This window comes from Mycothermus thermophilus (genome assembly GCF_041956435.1).
Source record: "Mycothermus thermophilus strain CBS 625.91 unplaced genomic scaffold VTJ04scaffold_5, whole genome shotgun sequence".
Lineage (NCBI taxonomy): Eukaryota > Fungi > Ascomycota > Sordariomycetes > Sordariales > Chaetomiaceae > Mycothermus > Mycothermus thermophilus.
The window spans coordinates 3,516,939-3,538,122 of NW_027191431.1; the positions used below are offsets into that span (position 1 = coordinate 3,516,939).

Below are 21,184 nucleotides of genomic sequence, written 5' to 3' on the forward strand. Positions count from 1 at the left end.
TATGGCATCCCAACGCGGCCAGTGTAAAGTTCTGCAGAAACGCCGGTTTCGCGGTTCAGCCGCAGGTCCCACTTTTATTATCCGTTCACGACAGATCCTGCGGGGCGTATGTCCGTTTCGCACATAAGGTCTTGGCGTAGAGAACTTGGCCAATCAGAGCGGTCCTCGTTTTTTCGATACTTAGTTACTATAACCCACGGGGTCTTAGCCCACCCTGGGAGTTCGCCTACCCCCACTGTATTTTAGTGGACTGAGCCACTGAAAGACTTCCTGAAGACGACGTTTTTGAAGAGGTGTTGTCTGGAGGGTTTGGGAGGTTTCGGGGTCGGTTAAAATTACACAAAGTAAGATCTCTAGGGCTTTGCGAGTTGAAACCAGCGTTTTCCGTTCATTTTGGGGTTGATTTGAAGTCGTTGTTGTGGTTTATGTTCATCGTTGTCTTGTTGTAATTCTCGTCTCCAGCAAGGGTGGGCGAACTCCTAGTTTGGGCCAAGACCCCGTGGGTCATAATACCCAATGCGACCACTCCCTTGACTCGCATAGTTGTACACCCCTCGCACCGCTACAGGCTTCCTCCACTTTTCTACCCAAAACTCTTGCCAGTTCCCAGCCAGGTATATATTTTCCTCCCTCCTTCAATAAATCACCTACTTTTCTATTGTCTTTTGGTATTGCTTTATTTAAGTATAGGAAAAGAGAGCTCTTTCTTAGTGATAGTGGGGTTCAATTTGTAGCGGTGTTCTCTTCGAGGTTATGGTGTAGCTGCGCTTGAAGTCTTGGCTCCTCCGTAGGCAGGTATGCAATAAAACCTTTGTTTAAAGGGGGTGCACCCTGGGGACCCCGGGGGTACAACTAGTATGGCCACTGAACCACGAAACCGGCGTTTCTGCGGAACTTTACACTGGCCCCGTTGGGATGCCATAGCTGAGGATGAAAGAACAGCAAGAATGATCCTTCGTCTTCATCGGGCCTCTGGGGGGACAACACGGTGGACTCGGTGGGGCCAACAACTATGTTGTCGGAGTCAGCTTGAAACGTGGATGGTGGATGGCGTGCCCAGACAATGTGGACAACGACAACGAAAGGTGCCACAGAGGACCCAGCGAAGGAGCCCAGCGATCCCTCATGACCTGACCTGTTGGATGCCTGACTTGATTGCAAGGCCTTCCCATCGTCGTATATAACCACAGCCGTGGCCTCGTTCCGGCGAGGTCAGATTTCCCTTTCTCCAACAGGTACTCTTCCTCCTCCATATCCGACATACAACCCATTCACACCACCACCCTACTACTACACTACACCCATCAAGATGGGCGAAGCTGCCAAATACTACAACAGCGCCTCTGCCGCCAGCGGCAACAACACCACCAGCTATCAGACCGGGCCTTCTGGGTCGACTTCGCAGGACGGCCCTGTCGGTGAACGCGGTGTGCTGGGCGCCGTCGCTGGTGGTATCGCTGGTGCTGTGGGTGGTAAGGTTGTGGGCGACAAGACGGGTCACCGCAAGACGGCAGGTATGTACATCTATCGACCCGAGTGCCGTATTCCCACTTTCCATCAAATGTCACTTTGAACGACTAACGCAATGCCTCTTGACAGCTATTCTCGGTGCGATTGGTGGCGCCATTGCCGGTCACAAGATACAGGACGGTGTGTCAGACTGGAAGGACGAGAAGGAAAAGAAGAAGCGCGAGGAGGAGGAGGAGAAGCGTCGCGAGGAAGAGGAAAGGGAAAAGAAGAAGCGTGAGGAAGAGGAGAAGAAGCGTCGCGAGGAAGCCAAGCATCATCAGCAAGGCGGCGTTCGCCCAGAGCCGTCGCATGGCAACAGCAACTTCAGGGGCAACTTCAGCGGCTCGTGCAACAACATCCGCCTCGAAGCGCACGGCGACTTCGTGCTGCGCGCCTCCTGCCGCCGTACCGACGGCAGCTACCAGGAGAGCTGCATCAGCCTGAACAAGTACCTCGAGAACAGCAACGGCTGCTTCCGCTGGACCGATGGCAGCAGTGGCGGCCACTGCCACGCGCCGCAGACGGTGACCGTCCAGCCCGGCGACACCCTCCGCGACATCGCCGCCCGTTTCGGCACCACTTACCAGGAGATCGCGCAGCTCAACGGCATCCCGAACCCGGACCTGATCCACCCCGGTCAGGTGTTCAGGATCCCCCAGAAGGGTGGCCATGGCGGCGGCGGGAACTTCGCCGCGTCGGCACGCAACGTGCGGCTTGTGGATAACGGTCGCCGGCTCGAGGCCGAGCTCCTCCGCAACGGCTGCTGGGTGACGGCTTCTATTGCTCTGGATGAGAGGATAGGAAACGACAACGGCTGCCTCAGGTTTGTGTAGATACCATGTTCTTGTTCACACGATGGCTGGAGCACTCTGGATTGCGGCACGCACCACACATTCGGGAGGCGATCTGCTACTTTGTCAGACGAGGGACCGAGCGGGGTGGGAAGGTGGCGACGAGAGCAGAAGGTGCCTTAGGTATCTCAGATAGTTAGGGTAAAAAAGTACCTTGGCAGCTCGCTTGAGTTCGGCGATATAAGCAATCAAAGTCCTGACCTTCCATACGCCCACGTGGTATGGTTCCGTCTGCATTCCATTTGGTGCCGCTTTTGACTTGACCCGTGCCCAACCTCGGCTGGCAAAGGTCACACATGAGCCGTCCTGCAGGACAGGAGACGATACCAATGGCAAGATAATGCGCAGAGGAATCCCAAGCTCTGGTAAATCCATGATTCGGAGCGGTGCCGTAGATTGACCTCGAGATACAACTCCACCCCGGTAGCGCGAGAGATAGGTATGTATTACAATCCCAGCATAAGACTTCAGCATCACAAGATTGGAGTATGTGGTCTATGCCGTTGCTTGGTTTTCGTCCTCCACCTCCACGAACGCCTTGAACGTGACGAACTCATCGTCAGCTTCTCCTTCAGACTCGAGCACACACTCGGCCGTTGCTCCGACAAAGAAAACATAGCCCTCCTTGATTTCCTGGACTGTTGGTCCCACCGAGATCTTGCCTTTCCCGTTTGTGCAGATGATGATGCTGGGTCCCTCGATTGGGTCAAAGGTGGCTTTTGACCCGCTGCCTCGGAGAGTCGTGCGAACTACACTGAACTCCTCGATGGGTGGATCGTAGAGGGTGATAGAGGAGCCCGAACTGTAGCCAGCCCGGTTCAGGGTGGCATAGGGGTATTCGGTGGGTTGCATCTTCTGCTCGTCAATAGGCGCATACTTGTACGTGAGCATGCTCACCAACGTGTCGACGTCCTTGAACTTGGGCGTGAACCCAGCGCGAACCACATTATCGCTGCTGGCCATGCACTCGACAATGTCTCCGCTCACATATGCGTGGATGTCGTCGGCCTGCAGGAAGAGAGCTTCGCCTGGCTCAAGGGTGACGAAGTTGAGGAAGAAGAGCACGAAAAGGCCGTAGTCGGCCCCGAATTGACCATGCAACCTTGTGACGAGCTCAGCAAGAGTCGACCCAGAGGTTGCGGGGACGCCACCACCGGCAAACTCGGCGCCAGCACTCGCAGCCGACTCGACCAGGAGCTTGGTGGCGGCCGCCATGTCACTCTCGGAGGATGACATGACGGCAGCAAATGCCTTCTTCAGCACGGCCTTGTTCCGCGCGACAGCCTCTTCTGATTCATCGCCTTTGGTCTGCGCCACGACCTCGATGAACTCCTTCGCATTGTCCTCGCCCACGAGCTGTCGCAGGGGAGGCACGGCGTCAAGGAAGTGGGCGATTTCGTCCAATGGCCGGAATCCGCATAGACCTTCGAACGGGGTGATGGCAATGGCCATCTCGGGCTTGTGGTTGTCATCTGGATAGTTCTTGGGGTCCCTTGCATGCAGCTGCTCGGCGAGCTTTTTGTTTGGGTGCGCCTGAATCGACAAGGCCTTGTTGACCGAAAGGACCTTGAAGAGGAAAGGAACCTTGTTGCCAAACCGGGCGGCCACCGGCTGGGAAATCAGGGCTTGATTGTCTTGGACAAGGTCGAGAAGTGTGCGGCCGGTCGTCAAGTCCTTGGAGGGGTTGGAAGGATGGGTACCCATCCACAGCTGCAAGACTGGTCAACACTTGATTCTCAATCAGCTCCTGGAAGCGTGCTATCTCGGAAGCAGGGACTTACTTCGGCATATGGCCGGTCATCCTGGATCGTGAAGTCAGCCGAAGGCGTTGCGGCCGCGAACCTGGCGACCGCCGAGTCGTGGCCCTTCTTCCCCCACTCATAGGAGTTAGCTCCGCATTGGAGCCGAATCAGGGGAACCTGCATTGTTGGAAGAGCCCCAGCCGGGAATACGTCGAGCGAAATCCAAATCCCCGGAAGTGAAGGATGTGGAAAAGGAGGTATATTGGTGATGTGCTCGGAATTCCTGCTTCAAAGTTCCAGGTTGCTTCGTTCCAGACTGGTAGCAAAGCCCAAAGAAGTTCACGTGGTTGGGCTCAAGCGGTGAGGGGCACTTCAGTAAGTAACTAAGGTACCCGAGTCTTAGCGGTGCACTTGCTGAACGACCCCTCGATCCAAGCTTCCAAAGTTGCCCAAAGTCACTTTTCATTTCCTCCACACAGCGGGTCAGGCGGGGCCGCTGGGATCAGGGATCAGCGACCAACCAAGTGACCAACAACAGTGTTTGCACTGTTTTACCTGGCCAGACATCGATCTGCACTCCCCCAGACAGTCTGGGTGGGCTAAACGCACCATGGGAAAGGGAGCTGGAACTTGCCGAAGTTACTAGGTGTACAAACTTACCTGAGTTCATGACTACAAACGACCAACTCAGCCATCACCAACCGTCCATTCTGTCAGTTCCTTGATCGCCTAGATGTGCTGCCCTCGAGCATCCTTAACCATTGATCATTCGACATCATTGGGAGATTGTTGCTTAGGAATCCCTTGAGTCAGTGGCGTCGGACAGCCATAATTACATTGCCGAATGCCCCTTGCGACCAGAACAAAGTCCGAATCCACCCGTTGCAGAGCCGGATCGACGTCCTCTTATCAATCTCTGTTGTCTGTGACTGGTATGCCGTGCTTTCTGGCGATTCCCTTGATTCCTTGACTGACGAGACATGTCACTCTTTGCCCTCCATAGAACTCAGAACAAAGACAAGCAAGAACCGGATTCGAGCAAGATAACATCGGTCCCCCCTCCGCAACCGCTACGATTCATCGGGCATCTTGAATCTCGAATCACGTAACGGCGCGTTGTTTGGAGTGCAACGCATTCCCTTCCCCCCTCGCCGGCTTCTCTGTGGCCATGTCGTCGCGCAATCGCAACTCGCGCGGCCCGAACCGCAACAGTGGCACCACCCAAGGAGAGGAGGCGCATTTATGGAACACCGTGAAGGACGATATCCGGTCTATGATTGATGGGGTTAACAGCAGTAACGATGCGCTACGAGCGATCCTTGCGCAAGATAGCTATATCGCCAAGAACAAAGGCAGCGTTGACATCGCCGCCGAGGAGCAAAAGCTCGACAGCCTCCTCCGTAGCCTCGTCAAAGGCTCCGACACGTCGAAACAACAGATTGACGCGTTGATTGAGCACGTCACAGTCCTGAGGGCTTTGGTCAAGGCTCGAGAGGATACTGAAGCCCAGGCTGCTGGCTCGGCGGGTCTGGGCGGCCGTGAAAGGACAAGCGGGTTCCTGTCCGCTACGGGGAGGTCTGGGTCGATGCGCGGGGCGAGTGCTCGGGAGAAGGAGCGCGAGAGGGAGAGAGAGCGAGACAGAGATCGTGATAGAGATCCTGGTTCGGTTTACGAGTTCGACGCGTCAGGCGACTCTCCAGTCCCATCGCCAGTGGGAAGGAAACTGGGCGGGAGCGCTGGCGCGGGAAGTGACCGGTCGGCGAACCGGGACAGTGTTCCTCCTCGAGGCGGAGACCGCGATACGCCAGGCAAGGCCGATAGCGTCCCACCTGAAGGAGGCGGGCTCGCCGGTAGCTTGGCGCAACGGGCAAAAGTTACATTCTTCAAGGGACAGGACGTGGTGTTCAAGCCCAAGCCAACCACCACGACCGAGAGCACGGAATGGATGCTCGGCAAGGTGCAGCAAGTTCTGGGCGATGGCAAGGCACGACGATACAAGGTGCAAGACGCAGATCCCGATTTACCACCAGACCAGCGCGTTGAATACCGCACAAGTGCCAGCAGCATGATTCCCATCCCCGCCGCCGGCGCCGAGCTGCCAGAACTGGAGAAGGGGAAGACTGTGCTCGCGCTGTATCCGGACAGCACGACCTTTTACAAGGCAGAGGTGATGGGGACTGACCCAGGGACTGGGAAGGTCAGGCTCCGTTTCGAAGGGGAAGAGAACAATGTCACGCTCCAACTTGTTGAACGCCGATTCGTTGTGGAATATAGGAGCTAGCAACTTAAACAGCGACGTCCCGCCAGGCAAACGAGAGAACAGGGCGCACAGTATCCGTAGTGATAATCACGAAACACAGAGTACCCATGGGGTGTTTGGTTCACGGATGCCTATGCGATGTATCCCTATTAAGATGCTGTCTTAAAAGACAGAGATGGTCACCGTGGAAACTTGGGAATCGATGATGTTCGATGTCTGGCACTGGAAACAAGGACACCCTCGGTCTGACCCTAGGACCTCCTCTAAGACCGCCGGCCTGGGAGCATCCACCTGCACAGACCACCATCAAAAACTCCGGAGATTGCGCGCCGGTGATTGGGCGGCCGATTCAGGGGTATCATTTTGAGTCCCCACTTTTCTGAGCCAAGCCATTGCACCGGCCTCATTTGCGCCAGGGGAGATCGGGGGAGAAAACGCGGTGCGGCTCCGGGTGAACAACACCAAAGCGGCCTTGAAGTCTTCCCAGCCAACTCAAGACCATCATCTCCAGCCAGCCACGAGGCACGCCAGCGAACGAATTCGAACATCTCAATTTTGTGCCTTGCCCAGCAACTTCGTGTCCACCATCAGCTCCGCCCCCAATTGTTTTCCGAAGCACAAGGTGGGTAACGTAACGCGTAGCGCTCCGTCATCATCTTCCAGCCATCAACGCCCGCCGGTCGCCGATTTGTGTCCGGATTCTTATCATCCTCCCTTTTCACGTCTGAAGCATTTGTTTACAATGTACTGACGCGTTTGCTTTGTTGAAGAACATCCCGTACACATTTTACTACCCAGCAAACCCGGGCGTCTCTGTTTCCCACGACAACACAAACCCTCTTCACGAACGATAGACGGCCGCAATCCGTCCCGAGAAGCTCAACCATCAAATCGCACACCCTAGCCGGACAGCAGCAAGATTAGGAATCCCGACAACAAACGATAAGTTTTAGACAAGATGGGCGCGTCTATGTCCATTTCGACCCTTTTTGGGAAGCTGTTTGGGTCAAAGGAAGTTCGCATCCTCATGCTCGGCCTCGACGCCGCCGGCAAGACAACCATCCTCTACAAGCTCAAGCTAAACCAGACCATGACCACGATCCCAACGGTCGGCTTTAACGTCGAGAACTTCACCTACAAGAACATCAAGTTCAACATGTGGGATGTCGGCGGTCAGGACAAGATTCGGCCACTCTGGAGGCACTACTACAGCGGTACGTGGCGAACAGCCAGGGAGCGCAACGGGCATGCCACTGATTCAGCCACGCCACGACAGGAACCCAAGGCCTTGTTTTCGTAGTCGATTCCTCAGACCATGCCCGCATTGACGAAGCCAAGACGGAACTGCACCGTATCTTGAACGATCTCGAAATGTCCGACTGCCTCCTTCTGGTTTTCGCAAACAAGCAGGATCTTGCAGGCGGTACGTGCCCATCTTGCTGTTCCAAACCAACGCCTCCTATGAGCATTCTGGACTAATCGACTCATTTGCGTGCAGCCATGGACCCCCAAACGATCACCGAAAAGCTGGAGCTCTCCAAGTTGAAGGAGCGGCCTTGGTTCGTGCAACCCGCCATCGCCATTGAAGGTGAGGGTCTCACGGAGGGCTTCGGCTGGCTGTCCGACAACATCAAGAAGAGTCCCAAATACAACGGGAAATGATGTGATCCGTAGCTCGCCCACGCACGTGCTCGTCTGGATGGATGTCTGGATATTTCCGGTCTGTCCCCTACAGCGCGTTTGGCAGCTTTGAGATGGGGAGGAGTTTGGACGACGACCCGATGACTTGGTTTCGGCGCGGCGCTCGAGAACCGCCATCATGATCAGAAGCCCCCCGCACTCGCTTGATATCTCACGGCCATCCGCTGCTGCACAAGTCAAAGATCGAGATCAGCCAAGTTGGGTGCGGGTGCGGCTAGTTGCCTGGACCGGCGCTTGATGAGGAGGGAAAGGAGGCATTTTGCGTTTCTTGTTGCATTTTCTGTTTTGTTGCCTGGCCATATCCCCCGTTACTTGCGGCCATGTGTTTTGACCGGCAACGTCCACTTTACGACTTATTTTTCCTAGCTGTCTTAATATTGGGAACCGTGATCGGTTCCCTTTCTTGTCATTCATTCTTGTCGCCATTTCGTCGGCGAAGAGTACTGTCTATACCCAGGATTGAGGGAGGCGGAAGGGAGCAACGGTAGCGATGGCGTTTGAGAATGCGAAACATGAAGACACAAACTGTCCACACTTCCCATGTGACTGTGCCGTGTGTTGTCTATCCGTAATAATCCACACAAACGTACGACTGTTGCCATCGAACCCCATCGGCGCTTCAGTAAAACACATGCTTACTCAAGGTGAATTCCTACCACTGAAATGCATTTGGTATTATTACGTCCGTACTACCTCGCTCTGAAGAATCCCAAATATCAACCATACCCTCCCTCAACCAACCAGAACAAACCAACCTACACAGATGCTGTATCCCAACTCCTATGAAGACGCCATCGCCCAACTGAACGCCAAAACATCGAACCTCTCCCACGGCAGCATAACGATCCTTAAACCAAGCAGCATGGTTTACCCCTATCCTTCTTTCAGCCGCTTCCCCGGCCTCATCAGCGAGTCATCAGGAAGCCCGCTACGCTTCGTGCCTGGCAGAGAGCTAGTGCGGATGTCATTGTCGTCTTGACTGACGCGGCGGTGAGGGTATTCGGTCTTCAATCCCTCAAAGCAATTGGAGCTAACGGGGTCACCGGTGGTGAAGAAAGGATGCCGGAGAGCTTCCGCTGCCGTGAGCCGCCGTTCGGGATCGTACTCGAGCAAGCCCGCCAACAGGCAATACCCTTCAGCACCCAGGCTTGCGAGGGGTGCCGTCCCGGCCCCGGGGCCTGTTCCACCCGTGGTTTGGTTGATGGTATTGTAGTACCACTTTTCCAGATGGCTCACGTTGGCCCCGGACCCCCCGGCAGACGGGCGCTGGGATGAGTAGTGATGGTGATGGTGGTGATGATGACCGTGACTCGCCGGCGGCTGGAGTGTGGACAGCTGGCTGTACTCAGGGGTGCTCGTCAAGAGCGGCCAGCGCTCCTTGGTGGGCATCCCCATGATGTCGACAATCTTCTGCATCTGATTCCGCTGGAACGGGACCGTTTTCTTCGAGTCCATCTTCGCTTCGTCTCCTTTGAAGATGGGCCGCAATGACAGCAGCTCGGCAAAGATGCAGCCCACGGCCCACATGTCGATGGCGGGCGTGTAGTGCCGGCTGCCAAGTAGTAATTCGGGGGCGCGATACCAGATGGTCACGACCACCTTGTCGCCGCTGTAGAGACTGTGAAGTGGCTTGTACGCCAGTCGCGCAAGGCCCAAGTCCCCAATCTTAACCTCGCCAGCCGACGTCACCATGATGTTGGCTGGCTTGAGGTCACGATGGAGCACCCAATTAGTATGTAAGTATTGGCAACCGTTCAATAACTGAAACATGATGCTCTTGATAGTTGTTGGCGGGATCGGATGGCGAGGCTGCTGGGTGTGATGATGGATGATCTGGAGCAGGTCGTGCTCGGCATATTCGAACACCATGAAGATGCACTTGTCTTCGAGAATGATCTCGACGAGTTTGATCACGTTCTCGTGGCTCAACTCTGTACATAACGCCATCTCGCGCACAGCCGACTGCGAGATACCCGTGTACGTGGCCTGCTCGCCCTCCTTGTCGGGCTTGAACTTCTTGATGGCGAACTCGCCGGACTGGCCGTGGCGGCCGAGTGCCTTATACACGCGGCCATAGGTGCCACTGCTAATGAAACCAATGACTTTGTATTTGTCTGTAACGCGCACCTTGCTCCGGTAGCCCATGGAGCCAGTGGTGCGGTCTGCCGAGTCTGTTGGGTCAAGTTAGCCATGATGTGAGGTACGAACGGGTATTCCATTCTCCTCGTCCTGGCGGATACAAGCAGAACAATTGGGACTGACAGCGAACGGCCGGCGGCTTGAAGCCGACTTCAGCACGCAGGCGTTTCGCCTGGTTCATGGTGACGTCTGGAGATGGTCTAGGGAAACCCTGAGCCGGAAAGAAGAAGGGAAAGGCCCCGGCGGTTTGGGTTGGAAGTACCAAGCCAGATGAGTTGGAGGATGAGACGCCTGACCAGGTGAGGTCACCACCGCTCCGACGAGGTGGAGCATCCTGGTAGTTCCAGTTCTCCATCCAAGCCAAGGACCTGTTTCGCTGTCACCAACACCACATGCCGCAGAGCCAGCTGACCAGCGATGAAGGAACTCGGGTCTGTTGAGGGAACGACCCGATCTTTTAATGCGCGGCCGGGAGGAGGCAAGGCCTGTTTTGGACCTTGAGCGAGCTTGACTAAGCCCAGCGGACTCCTCGGGTAGCCACAGGGTCCCCGTTACAAAACGGAGTCCGGCGGCGACTCAGGAGACCTACGGAATGCAGAGAAATAGGGATTGGGTGTGTAAGGAATATCGGACGAAGCAGGATCAAGCTAGCAGAGACCTTGAAGAAACTCACCTTCAAAAGAGCCCTGTATACTCCGCTTGGTATTGAGGGATTGGGGCCTCGTAGCAGAGACGGGCCCAGCACCGGTGGCAGCAGCGGTAGATGGTGGGTTGCTGAGGCTCATCTGCTACCCAGGCGAGCTCCAGCGGCCGAGCGGTCGGGGAACAAGGCCCCAAAGGGCGGCTAGCCCAGGGAACCGGATCTAAGCCCGTTAAGGAGAGAACGCGTTCGGGGTCGGGATACCCGACCGAGGCGAGTCAGCAGCGGCCTTTGTTATTTGGACGGAAGCTTCCAAAGGATTGCCGATTCGCTCAGTACGCCCAGTAAGGTTCGGTTCGGATGATGCATTTATGTAGCGAAATTGACTGGCAACGCTGTCGATTTGTCACACTAAATGATAAACCTCAATCATCACAGGGTGAGTGGCCTGGCGAACGGAGGATGTATGATATCGCCTCGTTTGCAAGGTACTCCGTGCACCGGGTACGGGCGGTTGTCGATGGAGAATTGGTGGCGTGAAGCAAAGGTTTCCATACTGTGCACAGGTGACATTTGTCTGGGTCAGGTACTTCGCCAAGAAATCTCGTTGCGCGCTCCATCCCAAAACAGACAGTCTCTTGGCATGGAAACCAAAAACATCAAGAACACGCATACCGTCAGACGAGGTTGTGAGTTCCTGTTATATGAATAATAAGCTCATTGCCAACCGCCACAATATTTGAGTTTCAACATCTAAGTGCCTATGGTGAGGAAGGTAATGGGTGTTATTCTCCGACGACATCCTCTCTCTACTCTCTAGAGTTGGTCCGCCCCCAATGCTTATCGGGGACCCAGCTTGTCCAGGATGCGGGCTCCTTGTTCCTCCCACTCCTGCTTCGAGATCCACATGTTCTCATTGTCGGCCATGATGTTGGCCAGCACAGCACCTCCCAGGAACACCATGTGCCGCCTCCGCGGAGGATCTTCTATCCTGACCTTGAACTTGCTCAGACGTTCCGGGTTGCCCCCCAACACCCTCGTCAGCCAGAGCTGCTTCAGTTCCTTCTCAAGGCGAGACGGCAGGCCCGGGTACATGCTGCTGCCGCCCGAGAGCACGATGGCCTTGAACAGCGACGCGCGCACGTCGACATCGGCCGACTGGATAGTATTGAAGAGGAACTCGGCGATACCCGGCTGATCGCAATCGACAAGGTGAGGCTGGAACAGGCATTCGGGAGCCTCGAATCGCTCTGATCCAACCCGAATCACCCGTCCATCAGGTAGCGTGTAGCTTTCTACCAGCACTGTGGTGTCCTCGCTCAGCCGCTTGTCCAACTCCAGGTCGTATGACACGTAGCATAGTTTCTCCTTGATCTGGCGCACTGTCTCGAAGTCGGCCGTGCGGTTCAACGCGTAGCCCCGGCGAAGGAGCAGCGCGATAAGATTGCGTGTCACATCGCGACCGGCCACGTCGAGTCGTCGGGTAAGGTGGTTCAGAACGACTGACTCGTAGACGGGCACGATATGGGTGACGCCATCGCCGGAGTCGACAACCACACCGGAACTGAGACCTGTGATGAGATGTTGGTTAGCAACTGCCACATTCCTCGGGGAGGGTGCAGCACTGGTCCGACGATAACTTGCCTTGGGCGTAGAGCGCAAGCACGGCCTGGATAGCTACGTAGACGCCACCGAAACCGTAGCGTTCAAACATGACTTGGCACATTTGCTCGCGGTTGCTAACTGGGTTCAGAGGTGGCTCCGTCAAGAGGATCTTGCGGCCTCGAGGATCAATCTTGAGCTTCTCGAAGAAGGTGTAATCCCAGAGATGCTGCATATCGTCCCACTTCTTGACAATGCCGTTTTCCATCGGGTAGCTTATCTGGAGCATGGTCCGGGCTGCCGCAGCCTCGTCGCCGCACATAATGTCCTTGATCACCATGTCGCTGCCGCCCTTCTCCTCGGTGCGCAAGATCGGCCGGCCGACGATTGACGGGTACTGGAACTCGGGGAAGTTCTGGCCGGCATACCCGACCTTGAGGAAGCCGGTGCCGCCATCGAGGACTGCAGGTGCAGAGGCGAGTTGTTAGCGGATGTTCCAGCGGCTGCCCCTTGAACTGGCGGAATCCCAACTGTCTCGAGTCCGTCGTCGAGCAACCAAACTTACCTATGGGTGGAGGGTTCGACATGGCGAATTCACAGCAGCTGCCTTCAGCTTTGAAACGAATGCGACGAGCGAACTGCCGAGTGTCGGTGAACAGGGAACCTGGAAACTTGTATTGGGTTGGGTCGTTGCTTGGGGAGTTAAGGTACCTTATGATGGTGGGGTTGCAGCCTGTCAACAGCTCGGGATGGGCATTGCCAACCCTGGAAGCTCCTCCTGAACCGCGTCAGCCACAGAGGCAGGGTTGGAGCAGGGCGTGCACGTGATACCCCGCTGGCCAACCACCCAGACCTCTACCGATAACCAGATGAGGCACAAAACAAGCGGAAGCCAGCAACAACGTGGAACTTTCAAAGGCTAAACTCCGTGAAGTCGGATAATTCTTTCCAGGACTTCCCCTTTCGATCCATTCCGTGCAATCAGACCAACTGTCTCGACGATGTCAACCATCCAGGCAATCCGCCGAAACACCAAGATCCTGGTTCTTAATCCCAACTCCTCCCGGGATATGACCCACACATTGGAGGAAGCGATCAGGAACATGGAACTCTTTCAGGTACAATCAAACTCCAATTCTTTGGTCCATGTCACATCTAACGAGCATAGTCGACCGAAGTCCACACCTACACAGCACCTGAAGGCAGTCCTTCGAGCATCAACGATGGAGAGGGTCTCGATGCCAGTTTCCGCGTTGTTGTCGAAGACCTCGAAAAAACACAGCTTCTCCGGAAGTACGACGCCGTGCTTGTCGCCTGCTTCAGTGCACATCCTCTCGTGGCCTGGCTGACTGAGCAGTCTGGCCAGTTTGGCCGGCTCCTGGTGACCGGCATTTTCGAAGCAAGTATCTTGACTGCCTACTCGCTGATACGGCCTGGCAAAAAATGGGGCATTGTGACAACTGGGAAGTATTGGGAGCAGCATCTCCTGGATGGTTGCAGAAAGTTCCTGGGTATGGACGGAGGCCGCAGCCGGTTCGCGGGGGTAGAGACAACAGGACTGAACGCCAGCGACTTCCACGAGGGTGTAGATCCCGAAGTAGTACATCAGGCGTTGAAGGATGCCGTTGCCAGGTTATTGGGAGATGATCAAGTGGAATGCGTGATTATGGGTTGCGCCGGGATGACTGGTCTAGAGAAAATCATACGGTCGACTGCAGCCGAGATGTTCAGCCAGCGACGGGCCGATGATCTGTTCGTCGTTGATGGTGTCCGCGCAGGAGTTGGTTTGTTGGAGCAAATGGTACGAAACAAGCAGGCATTCCAAAGGCCTCCGTAGCCAGAGAGTCAAGAAACCGGCCACAGTCAAACGTTGAAAAAAAAAAAAAGTTTGATAATTCTGCCACGCCCCGGGCTCTGCACGATTAGCATAGATAGGACAGAACATGAGGGAAACGATCAAACAATAGAAACTGGGATCTTTAGTGCTAGGATCTCTGGCTCAGAGTGGGCGTACTTGTAGTGAGACAAACCAAACGGGACTAGGCATCAATACAACAACGGGCCATTGAGAGAACATCATGACCGTTATTACCATTAAGGAGGCGGCAGTACATACATGTGAGCAACAACAAACCAGAGCGTTACCCCATAGTTAATTGTCAATCTGTACGGCGGACACGACCCCAGACCTCATCCGCATCCTTCTTGCCCTTGGTCTCTGGGACATTTCGGACAATGAACAGGGCCCAAACCAGGGCAAAGCCTGCGAAAATGAAGTAGACCCAGCCCGCTCCGCCCCACGCGCTGTTAAGCTTATCGTTCACAATAGGGAAGAGGAAGGCCACCAGGAAAGTGGCAATGTAGCTCGCTCCAAGGGCCCACGACTGAGTTGCGCTCACGGCCTCGGGGCCCACAAGCTCTGAAGCCAGGATGAACGGCACAGGTCCAAGACCGAAAGCAAAAGAGGCAACGAATGTGAGGACCGTAATTGCGGATATGGCCTTGAGGCCAAAGCGGATAGACAGAGCAAGCAAGAAAGAGCTTGAGCCCTGGCCGAGAATGGAGTAGAGGATACACTTCTTGCGACCAAACCGATCCGGGAGAGGCGACGAGAGGATGGTGCAGATGAGGTTGATGATGGAGATGATGATGGTGAGAACTCCGGAGCTGATCGGGAGCAGATCCTTCAACAGGGACACCGAGTACATGACAATTGAGTTGATGCCACAGAGCTGCTGGGCAAACATGATGCCAACAACAGCGATGATTGCCGGCCGGTACAGAGGGTCCTGCACAACCTGCATAAAGCCGATATGGGGCTTCGATTGCCGAGAGCTCACAGGAGAAGGGGCCAAAAGTCCAGAGCCGGTCTGAGGCTCAGCGCCCTCTTCTCCGAGAAGCCGTTCCCTCTCGGTAGGAGGCTTTCCATCGCCAGCTCCCCAAGCTTCGGCCTCCTCATCGATGTTGGTGAGCCTACCGCGGATACGCTGGAGTGCGCGGCGGGCTTGAGCGACATCGCCTTTCACGCTGGCTGTCCAAGCCGGGCTCTCAGGAACAAAGAGGAAGATGCCAGCACCTTGCGCAAGCGCGAGGAGAACGCCCACGCCGAAGATCCACCTCCATGCACTGTCATAGCTGAGGAAGAAGCCGAGAGTCTGCGTAAACAAGATACCAGTGTTGATGCTGACTTGGGTGAAGGCGCCGAAGAAACCCCGCTTCGTGGGCGGCGCCACCTCACTGATGTAGAGCGGGACGATAACCGTGCTCGCGCCGGCACCGATGCCCGTCAAGGTACGGGCAAGGAGAATGGGAGCGACGGACGTGGCGAAGGTTTCGATGGCTGAACCGACAAAGTACAACCCGGCTGTCACCAGCATACAGAGCCGCCGGCCGAGGAGTGACGTCAATGGACCAGCCCCCAGGGCCCCGATAAGTCCACCAACCGTGAAAATAGCAGAAATGGCGGCGAAGTCGGCCCGGGTCATGGGTATGCAGTCAACGTCCTTCCCCCATTCCTTGTCGGGAGCAGCGAGCTTCAGCGCTTGTTTCAGAGCATTTCCGGGATTCGAATGACGACAGGTGATAACGTCTTGGGGGGCATTCAACTCGGCCTGCAAGCAAACACAACGTTAGAGCAACGCCGCGGCCCGAAGTTGAGGACGATCGTCTCATCTTACCAGATGGTAACCGAACTGAAGAGGTCCCAAGGTCGCGATCGCGACAAGCGACACCAAGTATGGGGTGACGTCGCCTAGGATCGCAGGCATTGTGACGAGAAATGGCAAAGGTTAAGTATTTTCGCTGAAGGTGTCAAGCAAGGCGCATCGCGACACGGCGCGCTGTTGATGAGAAATGGATACCGGGGAGAGCAACCGGAATAGAGCGAGCAGCGAGACACGGACAAATTCTAGAAGTTCCCGACACGTGGAACGAGGAAGTGCGACGCAACCTAAGTTCCCCTGATGAGATGGGGCAACAAGCTCCCGAGCATCCGGTGGAGATCCCGATGCGGCTAATTCCAAGTCGGGGGTTTAACTGCCTAAATCCTCCGATTGACCGATATCATGCATCTAGCATAACTAGCTCCGGTATTCCGACTCGATAAACGCATGCTTAACGTTTCCCAGCCAAGGCTTTGCTGACCGCTTCCTCCAAGGTGTCCAGGTCCTCAGGCTTCAAGCTGAGGAGATGATTGTCATTTTGAGCATACAGAGTACCGCCTTCTGCCCAGATGCGCCTCAGAGTGACCAATGTTGCGAACGGATGTCCCTCCTCCCACTTCTTGGCCTCGAAGGCCCTGATCTCATCCAGCGGCGTTTTGACAACTTCCCACTTGGCTCCCGTCTGTCGCTCATACTCGGCCAAAACCTCATTTGGCGTGACAACGAAGCTCTGAACTTTGAGCGCCTTGCCGAAAGACGCCTCAGGTGCTTTGAGGGTGGCCGCGACGAACTTGCCGACACTATAAAGGTATGAGCTACTTGACCATGGGTGATCGGGAGCGAGGAAAGGTGACTTACTCCGACATGGTGCAAAACCCAATCTCCCCATTGCCGTCTTCAATAACGTATGCCTTGTTCAGGTCCGGGTTGAAACCACCGGCTATCTCAAAGCCGGGCACCGTGTTCACCCACATGTCGAAGTAGGGCCCTGTGACCACGTACGTGACCTTGACCCTTTTCAGATTCTCGCGTATATACCGGCGGACTTCCAGTTTCAACTGGTGCGGGCGCTCATTGGGGCTCTTCTCGTTGTGCTCGATATCGGTGCCGAACTCAGATGGTAGGAACCACTTGACGCTGTCCGAAGCCTCGGCGAGCCGTAGCAGTCCAATTTGGTGCTGAAGGCCTCCCCGGCCTACGGCCGAAATCACGGTATCAACTCCCTTGTATGCGGCCGTGACATCTGCTTCAGATGTGAGGTCGCCGACAATGACGGACAATCCTTCAGATTTCCATTGGTCCAGCTGGGCCGCCTTATCCTGAGCGGTCTTGGGCGATGTGAACAAGACGACCTGTTGGAAAGCAGGCTTGGCCCGCAAGAGAGCGGAGGTGATGTACCGTCCGATGGTGCCCGTGCCTCCAAAGATCAAGATCTTGGATGCTGTGAAGGAAGACATTGGGGTTGGATTTGTGGATATGCCGGCGCCTTGGTGGAATTGGAACGAGGATGATCCGGAATCTTGAAAATGGCGAGATGAAAATGTAGTTTTCACCTAATATGAGAGCTCGCGCGAATTATTGCAGGATTAAAATGTGTGGAACTGCATGTCAAGAACGGACGATTGGTAATCGGCGAAACATATTGGCGCGATCACGACATCGCCCGAGTCCGACGAAGGGCGCACTGCAAGCCTGAGAGTAAGGTCCGTCTTGCCGATAGGTTAGGTATCACAAACCATTATCTAGTGGGAGGGGACTCGGGAATGTCCTCACCAGGTACCTAGACCCCGCCCAGCTGTCTTCCTTTTTCTGACATTTGTTGATATTTCTTTTCTTGTTTTTCTTTTCTCTTTTGGTTGCTTCTTTTTCTTCTTCCTCCTTCTTATATCTTTCACTTCATGCCCCTCTTTTTTGTTCATTTACTCATGCCTTCTGACCGTTCCTTCTTTCGCCTTATTTATGCTTCTCAACCATTTTTGTTCTTTTCATTTCAAACTTCCTTTTGTACCTGTCCCCTCATCTAATTGGAGTGCTTCCTCAGGGTACAAAACCGCCTGAAGGGAACACTGGATGTGTCAGGTCACTCACCCAGACATGGGGGCTGCGGGCAATGCGGGGTGAGCGGACTCAGCCCGCATCCTATTCCGGTTTGCGGGCTCAGGAGGGTACCTAGGTATACTGTGTACTCCGGAAGTGACGTCACAATCGAGTCCAACATTTCCCCTTCCATTCACGTACATACATGTGCCCTTGGCGACATCAATTGGACGGACGCCAGAAATTGACCTCAAGAGTCTTGACGAATGTAATGTGACTGAAAACACCGAGAAGTTCGCAAGAAATTCCAAAGGCCTTCGTAGAGAAAATGGAGGGGCCGGGGCGCCCCGGGTGGCCCGGTGCGGTGATGTGGTGGGGTCCATTCGGCGGCCCGGGCTCCAGCGGTTTGGTGGGGCCGGCACGGAGCTGATCGAACCAGCGACCTCCCATTGGCCAATCCTGCCATTCCTCCCCGACAATTTTTTGCAACGACATTTCCGCATAGGAAACCGTTCCAAGTCGGCATCCTCCACGTCAAAACGAAAAGTGCCCACATCGACGGTCGCGTACGACTTGCACCGTCTTCGTTTCACAATGTCCGCATCCGACGGCGACACACTGCGGGACGCGACCGTTTCCAGCAGTCAAAAACCTGACAAAAAGCACAAACGCTCGAAGTCAGATCACGCTAAAAAGCGGCCGAGGGACGAAGACGAAACCGCCGTGTCCGCAGAGACCCCGCGCAAGTCGAAGAAGAGCAAGAGCCAAGATGGCGACGGTGACGAGAATGTGGCACCAAGCCCGTCGTCGGCTTTGGTAGGGGAATCGCCGAAGAAGCAGAAGAAGAAGAGACGCGACGACGATACTGGAGATCACAGAGTCGAGGAATCTAACCAAACCGCCGACGAACGGAAGAGGGATCGGAAGAAATCCAGCAAGAATGACAAGGACAAGGAGCAGGCCGGGTTGTCAGAGGCTGCCGAGGATCAGGCATCCAAGGCAGACAGGAAGAGCCAGGCGAAGAAGGCCAAGAAGGAGAGAGCGAAGGACGGCAACCACGGATCGACTCCGGTAGATGAAGCCGGCGACGAGAACAACAAGAAGAACAAGAACTACAAGAGCAAGGAACATGAACAACGGAGCACAGAAGTCCTGGAAGAGTCGTTGACTGCCCAGCGAGCGACCACTGGCCTGCCAAACGATCCCGAGTTCCCGTTTTACACCCAGACCATTTCGCTTTATGTGCCCTTCTACCCAGTCGGTTTTGACAAACCACTCACCAATGTCGCATCTCAGCACCTGGAGCCTCTTCTAAATCACTACTCGCCCACTCTTCGAGGTGTCCTCCTCGGCTACTCGAACCTGAACCTCTCCGACAGACCTGTCAAAGCCAGCGTCATCCACCCGCCTTCCGACCAAACTCCGGCACTCTTGCACTCGATTGATGAGTATGCCGTTGGATTTGGCTGGCTTACTTTCGATGCCCAGCTCTTCGTCCCTGCCAGAGGCAAGTGGATGGAAGGTGTGGTTCAGCTTCAGAGTGAAGGTCACGTGGGCGTGGTCTGTTGGAACCGATTCAATGCAAGTATCGAGGCGAAGCGTTTGCCGAAGGGCTGGAGATGGGTTGATTTGGCCAAGAGTGGGTCAAGGCCGAAGGCTTCCTCCCAGACCGATGAGGACCAAGGAGAGAACGGAAGTCGAGACGGGGAGGATTCGCTTGACGGTGAGGAGCTTCAGGTTGTGGAGCAGATTCACACCACGGGGTATTGGGTGAATGAGAAGGGGAAAAGGATTTCGGGCAAGCTGCGATTCCGCATCAAAAACTTTGACGTTGGCCTAGCTGGTGACTACGGCTACTTGAGCATCGAGGGGACATGTTTGGACGACGAAGCCGAGCACGCTCTCGCAACTCAGGAGCGAGAGGCAGAGCGGGCACGTCGTGCTAGGCAAAACCCCAACGGCCTGCTGCGGCCCATATCCCGGCGTGTTCCTGAATTCAGCATGACCAGGTTTGGACGGGAGAGTCAGGAAGAGGACGATGGGCAACGGACGGTCCTGTACAAGGGCAGTCGCCCTGGCACGCCCGATGACTAGGTGTGGTCTGGCCTGACACGCCATTTCTCCTCCCCGCCGTCGTCATGCCGTTCAGCGCGCAGCCCAGGCTTCCGTTGAAGAGGTGTTCATTGCTTGGCAGAGTTTCCACTGCCTGACTTTTCCGGCTGTCAGGATGAAGTTGGCCCTACCACTCATAATTCGACTTGTACTCGTACATACCAAGCTTGGAGGTGTTCGGCGTTGCAATTAAGGGCTTAGTGTCACGAGTAGTTTCCCGTGCTTCGCGCAGGGCGGTTTGATCGTTGTTGCGCTGGACCGAACAATAAAACAAACCAATCGGCCTCTGGCGATGCCACATTCCAGCAACATACCGTACTGTGTTCCTTTCCGCTTCTCCACAGACAGGCCGCGATAGGGGGACAGTCTGTCCAGAAATCAACCCCGAAACATGACAACTGTGTTGAGAGTGACCGTATCGGTTTGTGCCGCCATGCTTTATGAACAAACTCCGACCTCTTGCTTACCGCTTGATGTCAATGCCAGCCTCCCAGAGTCTTCCACGTATGCGTTGGTATGCTTGCGCAACTTCGGATCTGGGCTCTCCTAGCTTGCTCGCCGTGTTTTTGTAATGGATATCTTCAGAGCGCCAACAATCTCTTCTTCGTAATTCCCATATGGAGCGTGAGAGTCTGGCCAAGAAGACACCTTTCCCCCTGCATTGTTGCAGTATGATGAGTGGCCAATCTCCAAGACCAAGACCACGTATATAAGGTACATCCATCAATGAGCTCACCCATGAACTTGGCAGAGGCAAGAGTATTAGTCCCACGATACCCATGTCTCGACTGCAAACATCAAGACATACTGAAGTTCTCTAGGCTTGTATATGATACCAATGGAGTTGGACTCAGAGACGTCTTCTCTTCACCTGGAAATCCCAACTTGGCGGTGTCCCCTCCTCTTCAGTCCCATTACGAATTTTCAGC

At 55.1% G+C, this 21,184-nt stretch overlaps 12 protein-coding genes across 12 annotated transcripts; 5 read left to right on the plus strand and 7 right to left on the minus strand.

Moving 5' to 3' along the window:
- Window positions 1-1,309: 1,309 nt before the first annotated feature.
- Window positions 1,310-2,342, plus strand: VTJ04DRAFT_8375 (uncharacterized protein; the record flags this gene model as incomplete). Its single annotated transcript, XM_069366805.1, has 2 exons — window positions 1,310-1,514; window positions 1,600-2,342. 2 exons carry the CDS (start codon window positions 1,310-1,312, stop codon window positions 2,340-2,342), a joined length of 948 nt encoding a protein of 315 aa, XP_069217703.1.
- An 84-nt stretch (window positions 2,343-2,426) lies between these two features.
- Window positions 2,427-2,834, minus strand: VTJ04DRAFT_8376 (uncharacterized protein; the record flags this gene model as incomplete). Its single annotated transcript, XM_069366806.1, has 1 exon — window positions 2,427-2,834. The coding sequence occupies one exon, from the start codon at window positions 2,832-2,834 to the stop codon at window positions 2,427-2,429; it is 408 nt and encodes a 135-aa protein (XP_069217704.1).
- A 21-nt stretch (window positions 2,835-2,855) lies between these two features.
- Window positions 2,856-4,285, minus strand: VTJ04DRAFT_8377 (uncharacterized protein; the record flags this gene model as incomplete). The annotated part of the gene is made up of 2 exons (XM_069366807.1): window positions 2,856-4,070; window positions 4,142-4,285. 2 exons carry the CDS (start codon window positions 4,283-4,285, stop codon window positions 2,856-2,858), a joined length of 1,359 nt encoding a protein of 452 aa, XP_069217705.1.
- A 985-nt stretch (window positions 4,286-5,270) lies between these two features.
- On the plus strand, window positions 5,271-6,383 carry VTJ04DRAFT_8378 (uncharacterized protein; the record flags this gene model as incomplete). Its single annotated transcript, XM_069366808.1, has 1 exon — window positions 5,271-6,383. One exon carries the CDS (start codon window positions 5,271-5,273, stop codon window positions 6,381-6,383), a length of 1,113 nt encoding a protein of 370 aa, XP_069217706.1.
- A 937-nt stretch (window positions 6,384-7,320) lies between these two features.
- Window positions 7,321-8,024, plus strand: VTJ04DRAFT_8379 (uncharacterized protein; the record flags this gene model as incomplete). Its single annotated transcript, XM_069366809.1, has 3 exons — window positions 7,321-7,576; window positions 7,639-7,785; window positions 7,861-8,024. 3 exons carry the CDS (start codon window positions 7,321-7,323, stop codon window positions 8,022-8,024), a joined length of 567 nt encoding a protein of 188 aa, XP_069217707.1.
- A 228-nt stretch (window positions 8,025-8,252) lies between these two features.
- On the minus strand, window positions 8,253-8,665 carry VTJ04DRAFT_8380 (uncharacterized protein; the record flags this gene model as incomplete). The annotated part of the gene is made up of 2 exons (XM_069366811.1): window positions 8,253-8,510; window positions 8,654-8,665. 2 exons carry the CDS (start codon window positions 8,663-8,665, stop codon window positions 8,253-8,255), a joined length of 270 nt encoding a protein of 89 aa, XP_069217708.1.
- A 271-nt stretch (window positions 8,666-8,936) lies between these two features.
- Window positions 8,937-10,383, minus strand: VTJ04DRAFT_8381 (uncharacterized protein; the record flags this gene model as incomplete). The annotated part of the gene is made up of 2 exons (XM_069366812.1): window positions 8,937-10,234; window positions 10,326-10,383. 2 exons carry the CDS (start codon window positions 10,381-10,383, stop codon window positions 8,937-8,939), a joined length of 1,356 nt encoding a protein of 451 aa, XP_069217709.1.
- Window positions 10,384-11,682: 1,299 nt separating this feature from the next.
- On the minus strand, window positions 11,683-13,031 carry VTJ04DRAFT_8382 (uncharacterized protein; the record flags this gene model as incomplete). The annotated part of the gene is made up of 3 exons (XM_069366813.1): window positions 11,683-12,413; window positions 12,487-12,906; window positions 13,010-13,031. The coding sequence occupies 3 exons, from the start codon at window positions 13,029-13,031 to the stop codon at window positions 11,683-11,685; spliced, it is 1,173 nt and encodes a 390-aa protein (XP_069217710.1).
- Window positions 13,032-13,445: 414 nt separating this feature from the next.
- Window positions 13,446-14,281, plus strand: VTJ04DRAFT_8383 (uncharacterized protein; the record flags this gene model as incomplete). Its single annotated transcript, XM_069366814.1, has 2 exons — window positions 13,446-13,562; window positions 13,613-14,281. The coding sequence occupies 2 exons, from the start codon at window positions 13,446-13,448 to the stop codon at window positions 14,279-14,281; spliced, it is 786 nt and encodes a 261-aa protein (XP_069217711.1).
- A 322-nt stretch (window positions 14,282-14,603) lies between these two features.
- On the minus strand, window positions 14,604-16,211 carry VTJ04DRAFT_8384 (uncharacterized protein; the record flags this gene model as incomplete). Its single annotated transcript, XM_069366815.1, has 2 exons — window positions 14,604-16,055; window positions 16,122-16,211. The coding sequence occupies 2 exons, from the start codon at window positions 16,209-16,211 to the stop codon at window positions 14,604-14,606; spliced, it is 1,542 nt and encodes a 513-aa protein (XP_069217712.1).
- Window positions 16,212-16,557: 346 nt separating this feature from the next.
- On the minus strand, window positions 16,558-17,563 carry VTJ04DRAFT_8385 (uncharacterized protein; the record flags this gene model as incomplete). The annotated part of the gene is made up of 2 exons (XM_069366816.1): window positions 16,558-16,906; window positions 16,965-17,563. 2 exons carry the CDS (start codon window positions 17,561-17,563, stop codon window positions 16,558-16,560), a joined length of 948 nt encoding a protein of 315 aa, XP_069217713.1.
- Window positions 17,564-18,737: 1,174 nt separating this feature from the next.
- Window positions 18,738-20,237, plus strand: VTJ04DRAFT_8386 (uncharacterized protein; the record flags this gene model as incomplete). Its single annotated transcript, XM_069366817.1, has 1 exon — window positions 18,738-20,237. One exon carries the CDS (start codon window positions 18,738-18,740, stop codon window positions 20,235-20,237), a length of 1,500 nt encoding a protein of 499 aa, XP_069217714.1.
- Window positions 20,238-21,184: the final 947 nt, after the last annotated feature.